This window comes from Corylus avellana, chromosome 5 (genome assembly GCF_965113065.1).
Source record: "Corylus avellana chromosome 5, dhCorAvel1.hap1.2, whole genome shotgun sequence".
NCBI classification, from domain to species: domain Eukaryota; kingdom Viridiplantae; phylum Streptophyta; class Magnoliopsida; order Fagales; family Betulaceae; genus Corylus; species Corylus avellana.
In genome coordinates, this window is record NC_142494.1 from 17,723,981 (window position 1) to 17,737,722 (window position 13,742).

A 13,742-nucleotide genomic window follows, 5' to 3' on the forward strand; every position below is an offset into this window, starting at 1 on the left:
AAAAGTCCAATAAACACCTCCATTGACATATGTAAAGCAAATGCAAAAATGCATTTATGTTACAATGGCTCACCACCTGAATTGAGACCGTAGCTCAATGCTTAACTTTTTATTATTTCTCTCTCTTCCCTTGCTAGACAAGACATAGAGGTGTCTCAATTGAATGGTGCAGAGTTTTTTTTTTTTTTTTTTTTTGACATATCCACACAATAAAGGGAGGAAGAATTCAAACTAGTGACCTTCGCTTCATGAAGCATAGTCTCCAACCGATTAAGCTACTCCTTGGGGACGTAAATGGTGCGGAGTTGGATATTACAACAGTAGGCATAGGCATCTAATGCTGAACAACCTAAAATCCTTGCCTTTTGCCTTTCCCTTTCTGCTTCGGCTCATATTATTGTAATTTTTCTACTTTATCATTCATACTTCAGCACATAAACAATAATAGTTATACTCATTGGATCCGGATCCTCAACAATTTGTTGCCCAGACAAGATCAAAATCCTGGCCAGGCAACAAATTGCTGGGGTTCCGGATCACCTTTCTACAGGTGCATTAATTACCAAATTAAAATAGTTTCAAGTCACCTAGTTACTGAAGGCACAATTTATCAACTTGCCCTAGAAGTTGAGAACGCTCAAATTTACCTGCTGCAGTTGGAGCAAAGATGTTCTGCAGTTGGACCAAAGATGTGCAATAAGCAGTGTAGTTTTTAAAGATATCCACTGGCCATGAGAAATGACTTTGTTTTTGTATCATGAAGAGCAGAATGGACTCTCCTTCAAATGCATCATGACATTGCTGATATAATTTTCAAGGGTGAGTAATACAACTGTAATACAAAATACAACAATTTCAACTTCACAAATGTAAAGAATCTAAAGTATGTAGATCTTCTAAGCTTTTTCTATGATCACCATTGATGGTCTCTTCTGCATCATATACATCCTCATGATCGTCATCGTAATTCTCATCGATAAACCTGGAAACCCTGTTTACTCTTTGTTTGTTGCCAGATTGATCCAAATTTCTTGCAAGTTGGTCAGCTTCCTCTTGTTCTTCTGCTGTTTTAGCCAAAGACAACAGAATATTCTTTGCTTTCTGATCAGGAGGAAACCCACAAGATTCCATTTCCTTATACCAAACAACAGCACTGCCAAAATCCATGTTCTTGCCATATGCATCCATGATCGTGGTCAAGACCGTTTGATTTGCTTTGATACCACATGCCCGCATTTCCTCATATTTCTCCATCATCTTCTCAAGATTATTTATCTTTGCATACCCTTTGATCAATGTCCCGTACGTCACAACATTGGGTTCAAATCCATCTTGTTTCAGTCTTCTAAAGAATTTTTCAGCACCCTCCATGTCAGAAGCATTGACATAAGCCGATAACATAGTCGTATAAGAGCAAAGATCTGGTGTAAATCTGCAAATAAGAAACAACGATAAGAGTAGTGCACCCTTCTCATTGTAAAACAGAGCAAATCTACAGGGGTATATATTACTGCTATTAATATCATAATATCCAGACTCCTTGACATTATTTTCCATCTAGATGCACATGCATTTGGTGATTTGCATCAATACTTCCTCATTCTTAACAAAAAAATAATAATCATATTGTATGATCCTTCGCTTCATCACACATTTGAAAGGATTACAACAAAGAACATTTTTCGAGGCTTTCTACTTACCAACTATATATAGGGGTGATTGGACTTATCTAACTAATCAACGTTTTGAATGAACTTTTACAGGGAATCCTTGTGCTTGAAAGAGAAGTTACAAATAGTTGACTAAATCGAAGCATAAAGGAGAATAACAAAATGAATCAGTTCACTACATTTTTTTTAAACAAGTAATTCAATCTTATTAGAAAAGCACAGAAGCAACCCTAGTACCCTAGTACACATGAAGTATACAAGAGAACTACCTATTAAAGATGAAAAAAAAGTTCAAAAAATTAGATACGCTAGAACATTGTAGACTATTAAACACCACTATCCATGTATAATGGGGTTTAAACATAATACTTTTTACTTCTACCACTGAAGTCTCTTGATCTTCAAAGCTCCTGTTCTCTTCAAATACATCACATTAAACACAAAGGAGCCAACCTCCAAACTTCCAAAATCTTACAGCTTTCCACCTAACCTCTCCAACCCACCACAACTCTCTTACCCTTCTAGGTATAACTCAACCAACACCAAAAATATGGAAAAGCGAACTCCATACAACACCAATCCACCATCATGACGTTCATCTTCCTTAGTTATCCAAAGTCAAGATTCTCCCTAATGCCACCGTCACAAAGAACACCACTCTTGAAGGATCCTTAACTCTCTTAATACTCTTCCAAGGAAAAGGGAAACTAGCAGCAATGGATAACACATGATAATAGGACCTCACTTCAAACTTTTGCCTTTTGGAAGGGATCCAAACATATTCTATCTTCACCTCCTTGCTTCAATCTGATAGGATACAACAACTCAAGGGAAGAAGAGGCCAAATCTACCTCCCTATCATGCACTGGTCTGTTAAAAAAATATATTTCATTGAAGATTTCCATTTCGAAACTGCATATGATCCACCACCCACGTGCAGTACCAAACAAGTCTAGAAAAGAAATCTTCAGAAGCTGTTCCCCACACTACAGATCATGCCAAAACCTAACCTTTGACCCATCTCCCACCTCATATCTAACAAAACTTGAGAAAACTCCCCCCCGCCATAAGAGCTCAGTTACACTGAATTAGGTTTCTTACCCCAAATCGAGCTGACTTCATTGAAGTACAAATTCTCAACCATTTAACTAAATGAAACTTAAACTCATCACCAATTCCTCCCCGTAAAAAATCCCTTTGAAGTTTTTTAAGCCTATTAGCCACACCTACAGGAATAGGGAAGAGGGGCAAATAATAAGTAGGAAATTGGAAAGAGTTTTTTTATCAAAGTCAACCTGCCTGGCTTAGACAAATAAAGTCTCTACCAACCAGCCAAACGACATTCAATTTTTTTTCAATAATACCATTCCAAATAGATGTAGCCTCATAGAAAGCTCCCAAGGGAAGACCGAAATACTGTCCTGTCCATGTGTTATTGCTTCCATCAACCTATCACTCATAGACATGCATGCAAATGTGCTGTGACAGGTGACATTTGAGTGGTAAAACCTGTCTTTTTGAAATGATTCACTAATGCAATTTCCTGGCTGATATCAAACATCTATTAAAAATTAAAAAATTATCACAAGAAGTTTGAGACTTAAGACCGAGGCAGTAATGCCTAAACATGGATGGCCTCATGGAGGACACTTATTACCAAACATCTGCTAGGCCCTACCCAGAATATCGTTTTTTTTTTTTTTTTTTTTTTTGATAAATAGGGTATACGGGTTGTTCGTATCATCAATGTAGGGTATACTAGCCCAGCACACGGATACTTCCCGTCACGACAAAAGAAAAAGGCCTCGGCTGCCTTGGTAGCATAAATGCGTACAGCCAATGCAACGAGTGGACAGATGAGAGACGGTCGACCTTGAGTGACCCGGTTCTGTAGCACTCGCTGAAAGAGAGGTTCAACATTTTCCAACGTCAGCAAGCAACTAACGTCAGAGTTGCCTAAGGCCCTTTTCTTTTGTAAAGAATATTGTTTACAGACATCAACCTATATACTTAATTTATCTGGACAGAGCTTGACAGAAAGAAAGAAAGAAAGATACAGTTGAAATATCTAGTTAAATTTTTTTATCTAATTTCTGAAACAGGTCATCTCCTAAAAAGAGTCATGGTGATGCAGCATAGGTTATCATTCTATTGAACATTACTGAGCACAATGGAAAGAGTCTTGTCTCTGAGAAATCAACCACAATAAGCCTCGACATTTTCCAATGAATTCTTTACTTGTAAAAGTGTATACAGCAACATGGGTTAGAAAATAGAGAGTGACCACAATGCAGGTAATGAAAACTTCACCTGTCCCTTCTCATACTCTTAAACACGGTGCGAGCTTGCTCCACCATCCCAGAAATAGCAAATGCATCAAGCAGGATATTATAAGCTTTGCGGCTCGGTCTGTGGAAAAGACACAATGACAGGTATTGTAATCTTCAAAAACCAATGGTGATCTCTAATAACAAATTTTAGTTAGCCATTAATTGGCTAGTCAGTTTCCATCAGCTTGACTCGGCAAAGTAATTAGAATAATGTAACCACAACCCAGAAACTAAAAGCTCAGAATTTTGTACAACAAATATTGACAAGAAACAAGGCCACCACTCCTAACCCAATTTCAAGATAAAGTTTGTAATATAAAGTTTTAACCAGAGTTCATAACGCGATTATAGACTGGGTTCTGTTTCATTGACCTCATTTGGGGGGATTGGATTTCATAGACTTTCTAGAGCGCCAAAAGATACAAAACAGAGATGATAAGCCAAGTTTATTCCTTCAAATTCAGAAAGCAAACATGATTCGTGCACCCAAAACAAAATTAGAGGGTTAGGGTTTTAGTGTTATTGGGTTCAGGTCAAGACAGGTCAACTTGCTGGACAGTGGACCCGATTAATAAACAGGTCAAATTCATGTCAACCCGAAACTAACCCGTATAATTAAATTACAAATTGATTATTAATTATAGTAATGAATATCGATTATCAAATTGATTGTCATGAATCCAATTGTAAAGGTGTATCATTAATAAAAAAATTATGCCTATAAGATATGAACTTGTGTTAATTAGGTCAGATCAAATATTTGTGTCAATTCAACCCATTTATATTAAACAGTTTGAAACAAGTCAGCTCAACACAATTTGTTTATTAAACGAGTTATGTGAGTTGTGTCGTGAAATCCATTTAATTAAATGGATTGTGTCAAGGTTGAGGGGTTTAACACAATTAATTAAATGGGTCGAGTTCAGATTGACTCATATAGTCCTATAATCATGACTAAATATGACACAAACCGGACCCATGAACCCAAATTGCCACGCTGCAAAATATGTGCAGAGGAGCCAACCGACCAATTTAGCTTCACTAGGTTCAGTGAAATTGGGTTATATGAGTTTAACTGATACAGCAGAAATATACAACCCATTCTGCTGAGATTTAACTTTCAAAACCTCGGTCCTTGTAATAGAAGAAAAGTTATGAACGTGCCTACACACCTGACACCAGCATCAAGCATCTCCTCAAAAACAGCTAGTGCTTCTTCCTCCCTTCTTGCTTTCCCATAAGCATTAATAAGTAAGGCATAACTGACAACATCAGGTCGAAGACCAGCTCTTTGCATCTAAAATTCAGGCATATACTTCAAAAATCTGATGAATTTAATATTAACAAAAAATTAAAAGATGGGGAGGGCAGAAAGATAAAAAATCAAAGAGTATTAAAAAATAAAAATAAAACTACCCTTAGAAAGCTCAGAAAACATTCAAGAACGGCTCTTTCATAGTTACAACCTTGTCATGTGATATTAGCATGTGCGTCCCTTATGACTTGTGACTACATGAAGTCATTCACTAATGCCACAGGATAAGAGATTCAGTGCTTTAAAATTATGGTAGGAATTTTGTATCAATTTCCACAAAAAATATCAACTTGATGACCATTAAAAACTAGTTCTCTTCACCTGAATGTGTTTCTGCATCTATTTACATAGAATTTTTTTTTTTTTTTTTTATGTAGGGGAACCTCTCCAAGGCAAGGCCCTTTGGACCCATCCCTACAGAGTAAACCCAAGTCCCGTGCACCACACCCTCAAAAGTTTCCCTACACGAGGCTGGTTAAATCGCTGGCTTTTCACCAGGGGCTGTGGCCCTAATGAATTGTTTGCACCCATGAGGTGTTGAACCTTGGGCCTTGAAAGGAGCAAACCCCAAGACCAAGGCCTCTACCACTTGGGCCAACCCCTTGGGGTTATTTACATAGAATTATGATAAGCCTTTTCCTCTTTTCATGATAAGTGAAAAACCACGAATAACTTATCACGTTTCCATGTCTACCACATAAAGATGCTAATTCTAGTCGATGAAAAAGGCCATAAAAAAATTTAAGCTTACTAAGGCTTGCCAATCCCTCAAATCTCAATACAAACCTTTTTGTATTACTTATCTACACACTGCATTTTAGGAAAAAACCGTAAAGATAGATGTCAAACCCATTTTTCCCATATTGGTCTGCTATATTAATTGTGTCCATCAAGAAAGAAAATGCCAACCATCTTGTTTAGAATGAAAATAACAGAGAGGATCTCCTCCCAAATTTTCATATGCCCTATTTGAGAACTTCAACAAAGAACATGTTATCAGCAAGTAGACTAAAGCAGGTATGAGGGAACTATATTTCATTATTGACACTTATTTCATGATATATTTCAGCTATATGAAGTCAGAAAGTATTTTAACTTTACCTTGTCATATATCTTTGAAACTTCTTTGTAATTTGTTTCAAATGACATTAAGCTATTATAAGTAACTGTCGATTGCTGAACTCCTCGCTGAGCCATCAGTGCAAATATTTTTCGTGCTTTATCATAACTCCCAGCCTTCTTATGCATATAAATCATCATGTGAAACATCTTTTGGTCTGGCTTCAAAGGTGATTTTTCTTCATTCAAAAGGGTCTCAAAAATTTCTTCAGCTTCCTTGAACTTACTTGCCTGTAGTAGCTCCAGTTAGTCATGAAATTGCAAGATGAGACAAACAAATCCATATATTAAGTTGTAAATATTGGTGGCTTATATAAAGATAGTTCCAATTCTGAATTATATTCAGGTTACAGAGTCACTACCACTGTCAAAAACAACTTACAAAGAGGGAATTTAACAAACAAAAAACAAAGACTCATCCCATCTATGCATATATTGTGGTGCCATAAATATACTGTGATCTGTACTACATGGAGTTGAGCATGGGTGTCAGGTATGCAACATGCCCAGGCGTTCAATTTGTGTGTTTTGAAAAAGTTGTCACCATTTTGGGGTGTACACTAGCCATACCCCAAACATGTCAGGCCTTTATCTAGTCAAAACTTGGAGTTCCATCAACTTCCGGTTCTAGATTTACAGTCATTAAATTCTTTGTAGGCTCAGTATCTGTCAAATCTTGGACTATCATCAACTTTCACTTTCAAAGTAGTAGAAGAATACTACTACTTTCTAGAGCAGGTTATGTCAAGTCTCAAAAATGCCTATTATGACAAATTTGGATCTTAACTTTCAATGGATTGAAGATCTTGTCAAATGTTACAATGTTTTACAAATAAGTTTGTCACTCATAAATGAGTTGGTATGCTCAAGTATGAAAGAGGATTTCCAAACAAGGAGATTTTTATGCAGGGAAATGGTACCCCTCTTCACATGCTAAGTTTATATGATTATTGAAAGTTTAAATTAGTAAGAATGAGCATGTGTAAGTTGGAACCATATTTAAAAAATAAATTAATTAATTAATTAAAAAAAAAAAATCGGCATAAGAGAAAGAAAGAAGCACAATACTGAGCTGGAATGGAGTGCATCATACTGAAGTACATTGAGATGCTATGTTTGCCATGCTGAGTGCACCAAGTAGTTAATCAGCCGGCTACGATGCATCCGTAGCCATGGGTGTTATTCGATCCTCAAAGGTTGGATCGCACAACCGCATGCATACAGCCATAATACCATGTGAGGCCATAATTAACAAGAGAAAGAAGAAACTTTATTGGTTTAAAAATGATGATTTATGTCAAGTTTGATGAAAGGAAGTTAATTTTATGAAATATTTTTCTGAACTTATGTTTTTGTTAAGAAAGATTTATAATGGAAATGTTTTAAGTTCATGTTTTGTTATAACAATATGTATTATGTCAACTGAACTCTTGTCTTATTTTGTTAAATGATCTTTCTAAACCAACTGTTTTGAAATCAGTTGGGAGTATTACTTGTTGAACCTTTCACTCATATTTTGTTTTTCTCCCTTTTTAGGTTATGAGACGAGCGAGATAGGAAGCCGGGATGCTTAGGCTTAATTGGGGGGAATTGCATTCACATGTTATGTTTCTTATTAATAGAGAAATGCTAAACGTCATTCTCCTAACCATCTCTCAACCATCTCTATGCATATCTTTTTTAAATTTACCATTGAATATGTAGGACCCACATATAGACCTTCAAAACCAATGGTGGACTTGAATCCATTTGAAAAAAAGATAGTTAGGAGATGGTTAGGAGAATGAGGTCTAGCATTTCTCTTATTAATAAGTGCCATAGGGCACAGTTGAAAACCACCTTTAAATATTTAAATTTTTATTATGACATTTGATATGTTTTGACCTTATGCTTCCGAAATAAATTTTTCATATCATGCATTTTAGTGGTTATTTAAATGCTCTGAGTTTCCTAATATGTAACATTTGCGCCTCTGAGGCTTTAGGGTTAACAAACCTACCCTTAACGGGCTGGGGGTGTTACAAAAACCACATAGGAATGTTATACGCATACTCACACACAGAGCCACCCACCCACCCTGACACACAAACAATCTAGCAAAACATAATTAGATCATAAGCTATTTTGTTTGAGTAGAAAAAAGTTTATAGAATAGAACAGGTTAAACAATATTAAATCTTGTTTATTATTTATAAGAGCAAACGCTTGTATTTATCTTATTGCAATTACAGAGTTCAATTGATGATAAACACAACCCATACTCCGAAATGGCACTTCAAGTGTAAAAGGGGAAAAGGTAATTGAGGAATCTAGCGCCTGAATCATCAAGATATCTAGTGCAGAATAAAAGATTTAAGGTTAGAGCCTAAATTATAGATTTTTAGAGATGATAAGAAGTTCAGTTGAAGAAGGTTTTAGAGCTATAGGCTAAAAAGTATTACCTCAACAAATGTCTTAAGTATTATTTGATATGTCAAAGCTGAAGGTTCAGGACCTGAAGACTGCATCCTTCGAAATATTGCTTCTGCATTATTGCATCGGCCTCCTCTTCCATACGCTTCCATAAGAGCAGTCTGGGCTATCACACTCGGTGCATACCCTTTCTTACTGATCAAGCCCAAAATTCTCTCTGCCCGGTTGAAGTTCCCTAGCTTTCCATAAGCTGTAATAAGCATGAGGAAATCCATTTCACTGAATTCCCACCAGCTCTGAGTCCTGAGCCATTCAAGGATCTAGAAAAGCAAAATTAGAAAATTTAACAAGCTATTAGATCATCAAAAGGATATCACCACCAAAATAACAAGCTTAAGAACAGCATAAGTCATTGTCCTTTATAGAAAGAATGAATGGGAAAAAAAAATCCAAATGATGCGAACAAAAAATACCCCTTGATACAAAAATGAATTATAAAGTTAAAGAGTATCATTACCATTTCGGCTGCTGAAAAGTTACAAATGACTTCAAGCAGGTATCCGAATCCTTTTTCACAGCATTTTGATGCAAGATAAACAAATTTGATTTACCATTTCGTGCATTTCTATCTCTTCAATTACACTCCAATTCCAATTACTAAAAGATTAACACTTGACACTCTAAAAGCACACAAAAATAAAAAATAAAAACAAGCGTCAGTGCATATACCTCCCCAACAAGGTTCCATTTTCTTAGCTGCTTAAATCTGACCAAGGTCCCAAGCACAACGTCTCTAGAAATGGCCTGCTTTCCATCCCTCTCACGTCTCAGCACCGAAACCGCAGAGCCCGTCTCCTCAATTTCGTTCATCAGTCTCCTCCAATTCTTCTGGTCCGCTTCGTCGGCCGCGTCCCGGAAAACCTCCGTTTTCTTCCGCTTCTGCAACAACTTCCTCGGCGCCAACATTCCCATGCTAACCACCGAAACTCTTCCCCGTATCTTAACATTGGCGTCCAAAGAATTCACATTTACACTCGATTTCCTGAAAGAAAGAGCCCCCACAAATGAATTCCTAGATAGCAATACGATATTGAAAATTATTATTACTTTTTTCACTTCTTTTTCTGGGTTTTATTGGGGTTTATCAAATTGCACACAGAGAGAGAGAGAGAGAGCAAACCCCCAATTATTAAGCGGAGCTGAAGAAAAAAAGGGCTTGAGAAATAGCGTTTGAGGCATTGAGAGAGAAAGGATATCTGTATGAAGACGCTGCAGACTCCGAGAGTGGCGTCTGATGTTTATTGGAAGAATCTTATCCGTTAGACACTACTTCTGGGCTTCTTGCCGATTCTTCGGGCGGGTTTTGCCATTTCTTTTTCTTTTCTTTTCTTTACATTTTCTTTTAAAATCATGAATAACATTTAATATGATAACTTTAAAAGAGAAAAATGAGGAGTCATTTTTTTAATATTATTGGTCCTCTCCGCCTCCGGTCCAATTTTTGCAAATTCATCATTAGATTTGTGAGACTAATAAGAAAGATTAATAATGTGTCTCAATGAAATTATATTTATCAATTCAGTATTTGTTATAAATTAAAAATAATAATAAACACTTGTATAAGGAAAAAATATAAAAAAGCCCATCAACAAACCGTCTTTTTAAAAGAACCTCATGAAGTTTAAAAGATGGTAAAGTGGTATATCAAACTACTAAAGTTTGTCAAAAATGTCACTTTTTCATTATATTCTTATAATACCCTTATTCTCTTAAAAATTGAAATAAAATAAAAAAGAAAGGGGTGGCTACTGCCACTAGCCTAGGCCACCCCCTAAATTTGGTTGGGTAGCCGCGCGCCACCCCTGGCCACCTCTGAGTGGCTCATCGACCACATCTGGTGTGATCAAGGGTGATGTTTGACCACATTCATTGGCTAAGCCAGATCTAGGGTGTGGCCTTCGCCACCCCCACCTTTGGGGTGGCTTGTGCTGGCCAAGGGTGGTGGCAAGCCACATCTTTCCTTTTTTTTTTCTTTTTCCCTTTTTAAAAAAAAAAATTTTGAAAATTAATTTTTAGTTTTTTATAGTTTAATATATTTATATATTTTTTTATTAAGAGTGACACGTGTCAATGTTGCCATTTTATTAGCATTGACATAACATTTAATATAATTCGTCAAATGTTTTAATGGAATTTGACTCGAGTGACTAAAATTTTTTTTTTTTGCATATCCTATGGACATTTGAAGGTCACTTTCATGCGACATTAAGCGATTTGCAATTTAGGCCAACAATTAGGTTTAATTTTACATTTATCCCTATTTTTTATATCGCACAAACAATTTGTAATCTAAGCTAACTATCATGACTAACTTTTTATTTTTCCCCGAAAAAAAAAAAAACTTTTTTTTTTCTATTTATCCACCCTTTTTTTTTAAAAAAAAAGATAGTTTAGTTTAGTTTTTTATTTTATTTTAGGTTTTAAGAGAATAAGAGTATTATAGGAATATAATATAATAAAAAAATAAATAAAAAATAAAAAAAAAAAAAAAAAAAAAAAAGTGACATTTTTGGCACATTTTGATAGTTTGATGTACCACTTCACCACACTTTACACTTCATGGGTTTTTTAAAAAACAATTGTTAGTTAAGGGACTTTTTTATATTTTTCCCATAAAACTATTCTAAACCATGTCTTAGTGTAGTTGGTGTATATGTAATATATATACACACATATATTATCTCATTTAACTAATCCATTTTTCTTTCAAATTTAATTAATTAAATCTTAAATAATAAATCATTCATGATGCGAATCAGGGCCTAGTTCGAACCAACTATTTCTCAAATTGAACTGAGAACATAAAATTAGATGTCGAATATATTTTTTTGAATATATTTGCTTTAACTTAAATCCAATATTTATACCAAAGTATTCTTTATCATCTTAATAAATTTCTTGGGTATTACAATGCTTGTTAGCATAACATCAGGTTAACATACCTAACTGATGATGCTGACTAGATTAACTCGTGGGAGAAAATACATTTTACCCCCCTCAACTATTTACCCATTTGCACTTTTACCTCTAATGTTTAAAACGTGACACTTGACCCCTCCTCCCTCCCCTAAACTTTCAAATTATTGCAATTCAACCATTCTAGCTTTTATTTATTTATTTTTTATTTTTTTCAAAATGCCCCCATCAAATATTTTATTTAAAAAACAAAAACAAAAAGAAGAAATATGCTCGGGTGGTCGAACCATCCCATAGGGGGTGGCCGGCCACCCCTTTGGCCTGGTGGTGGTTTGGCCACCCCCAGGCCGACCATCTGGGGGTGGCCGAACCACCCCCTTGGGCTTTGGGGGTTGTTGGGCCACCCTTAAGCGGCCAGTCTGGGGGTGGCTGAACCACCCCCAAGCCACCCTGTGGGGTGGTTCGGCCACCCCAGCATATTTCTTCTTTTTTTTTTTTTAAAGATTTTGTTTTTTTATAAAATATGTTTTAAAAAAAAATTAATTAATTTTAATTTTAATTTTAATTTAATTTTTTATTTTTAACTTGGGATGGGGCATTTTGGAAAAGAAAAAAAAAGAAAAAAAAAAAGAAAAAAAAAAAAAGCAAGAATGATCGAATTGCAACAATTTGAAAGTTTAGAGGGGGTCAAGTGTCACGTTTTAAACATTGAAGGTAAAAGTGCAAATGTGTGGATAGTTCAGGGGGTAAAATGTATTTTCCCATTAACACGTGTATTCAAGTTAGTTTGTTAGTAAGTTAGTTAACGGTTGTAATTGTTTACACATTTGTATACTTTGTTTCTTGTGTAAGAAAATAGAGTATATAAAGCTTACATTTAGATTCATTCAATGAGAATACGTTGATTTTTCTCCCATTACATCTTGTTTACACTAGATCTGATATGGTATCAGAGCTCTTCATTATTTTTTGAAGGTTCATCACTGGCGATTCCCGAAGCTATTCTCATTTCTTCCTCTTATTCATCCTCCTTCAATTTTCTTATAGATAACACTTCTAGCCCTTTCTTCTTAAACAATGGTGATAATCCAAGTGTGTTGTTAGTTCCTTAACCATTAGCTGGTGAGAACTACAACACATGGAGCTGATCCATGATCATGGCTCTTATTGCAAAGAACAAGTTGCAGTTTATCGATGGATCTCTCGTTAAGCCTTCCAATTAGAATGGACCTAAGTTTTGGTCTTGGATGAGGTGTAAGAATATGATACTTTCATGGATTGTCAATATGGTGTCAAAGGAGATTGCTACGAACATTATCTACATCACCAATTGTCAAGATATGTGGTTGAATCTGAATGAACGATTCTCACAGAGAAATGGACCAAATGCTTTTCAGCTTTAGAAATCCATCTCTACTTTATCACAGGATAGCCAATCGGTATGCTCATACTTTACTCACCTTAAATCTCTTAGTGATGAATTGCGCAATTATAAGCCCTTTTCTACATGTACTAGCGTCCCTGCATGCTCTTGTGGAAGTCTGAAGTCTGTTAACAGTTACTTTAATCAACCATATGTGTTTTAATTCTTGATGGGGTTCAACGAGTCTTTTTCACATATCAAATGACAAATCCTCTTGATAGATCCATTACATCCAATCAACAAAGTTTTTTTGTTCATTGTCCAAGATGAAAGTCAAAAGGGAGATTTCAATAGGATCTACAATCCACAACACTGCAGCCTTGATGACCAAATCTGCACCTGTACAACAGAATAGGTTTATTAAACAGTTCAACTGAAAGGAAAGACCAATTTGTACAAATTGTGGCATTGCTAGTCACATAGTTGATAAATGCTTCAAGTTACATGGTTATCCTCCTGGATACAAGTTCACAAAGAGGCCTTCTCCAAGTGTTCAT

At 35.7% G+C, this 13,742-nt stretch overlaps 1 protein-coding gene across 1 annotated transcript; it reads right to left on the reverse strand.

Annotated features, from left to right (window-relative positions):
- Nucleotides 1–697: 697 nt before the first annotated feature.
- Nucleotides 698–10,212, reverse strand: LOC132181183 (Tetratricopeptide repeat (TPR)-like superfamily protein). The gene is made up of 7 exons (XM_059594288.2): nucleotides 10,027–10,212; nucleotides 9,576–9,888; nucleotides 8,876–9,166; nucleotides 6,417–6,665; nucleotides 5,173–5,297; nucleotides 3,981–4,079; nucleotides 698–1,432 (listed from the first exon to the last, which is right to left on the reverse strand). The coding sequence occupies exons 1-7, from the start codon at nucleotides 10,083–10,085 to the stop codon at nucleotides 862–864; spliced, it is 1,707 nt and encodes a 568-aa protein (XP_059450271.2). The 5' UTR covers nucleotides 10,086–10,212; the 3' UTR covers nucleotides 698–861.
- Between the last annotated feature and the right edge of the window lie 3,530 nt (nucleotides 10,213–13,742).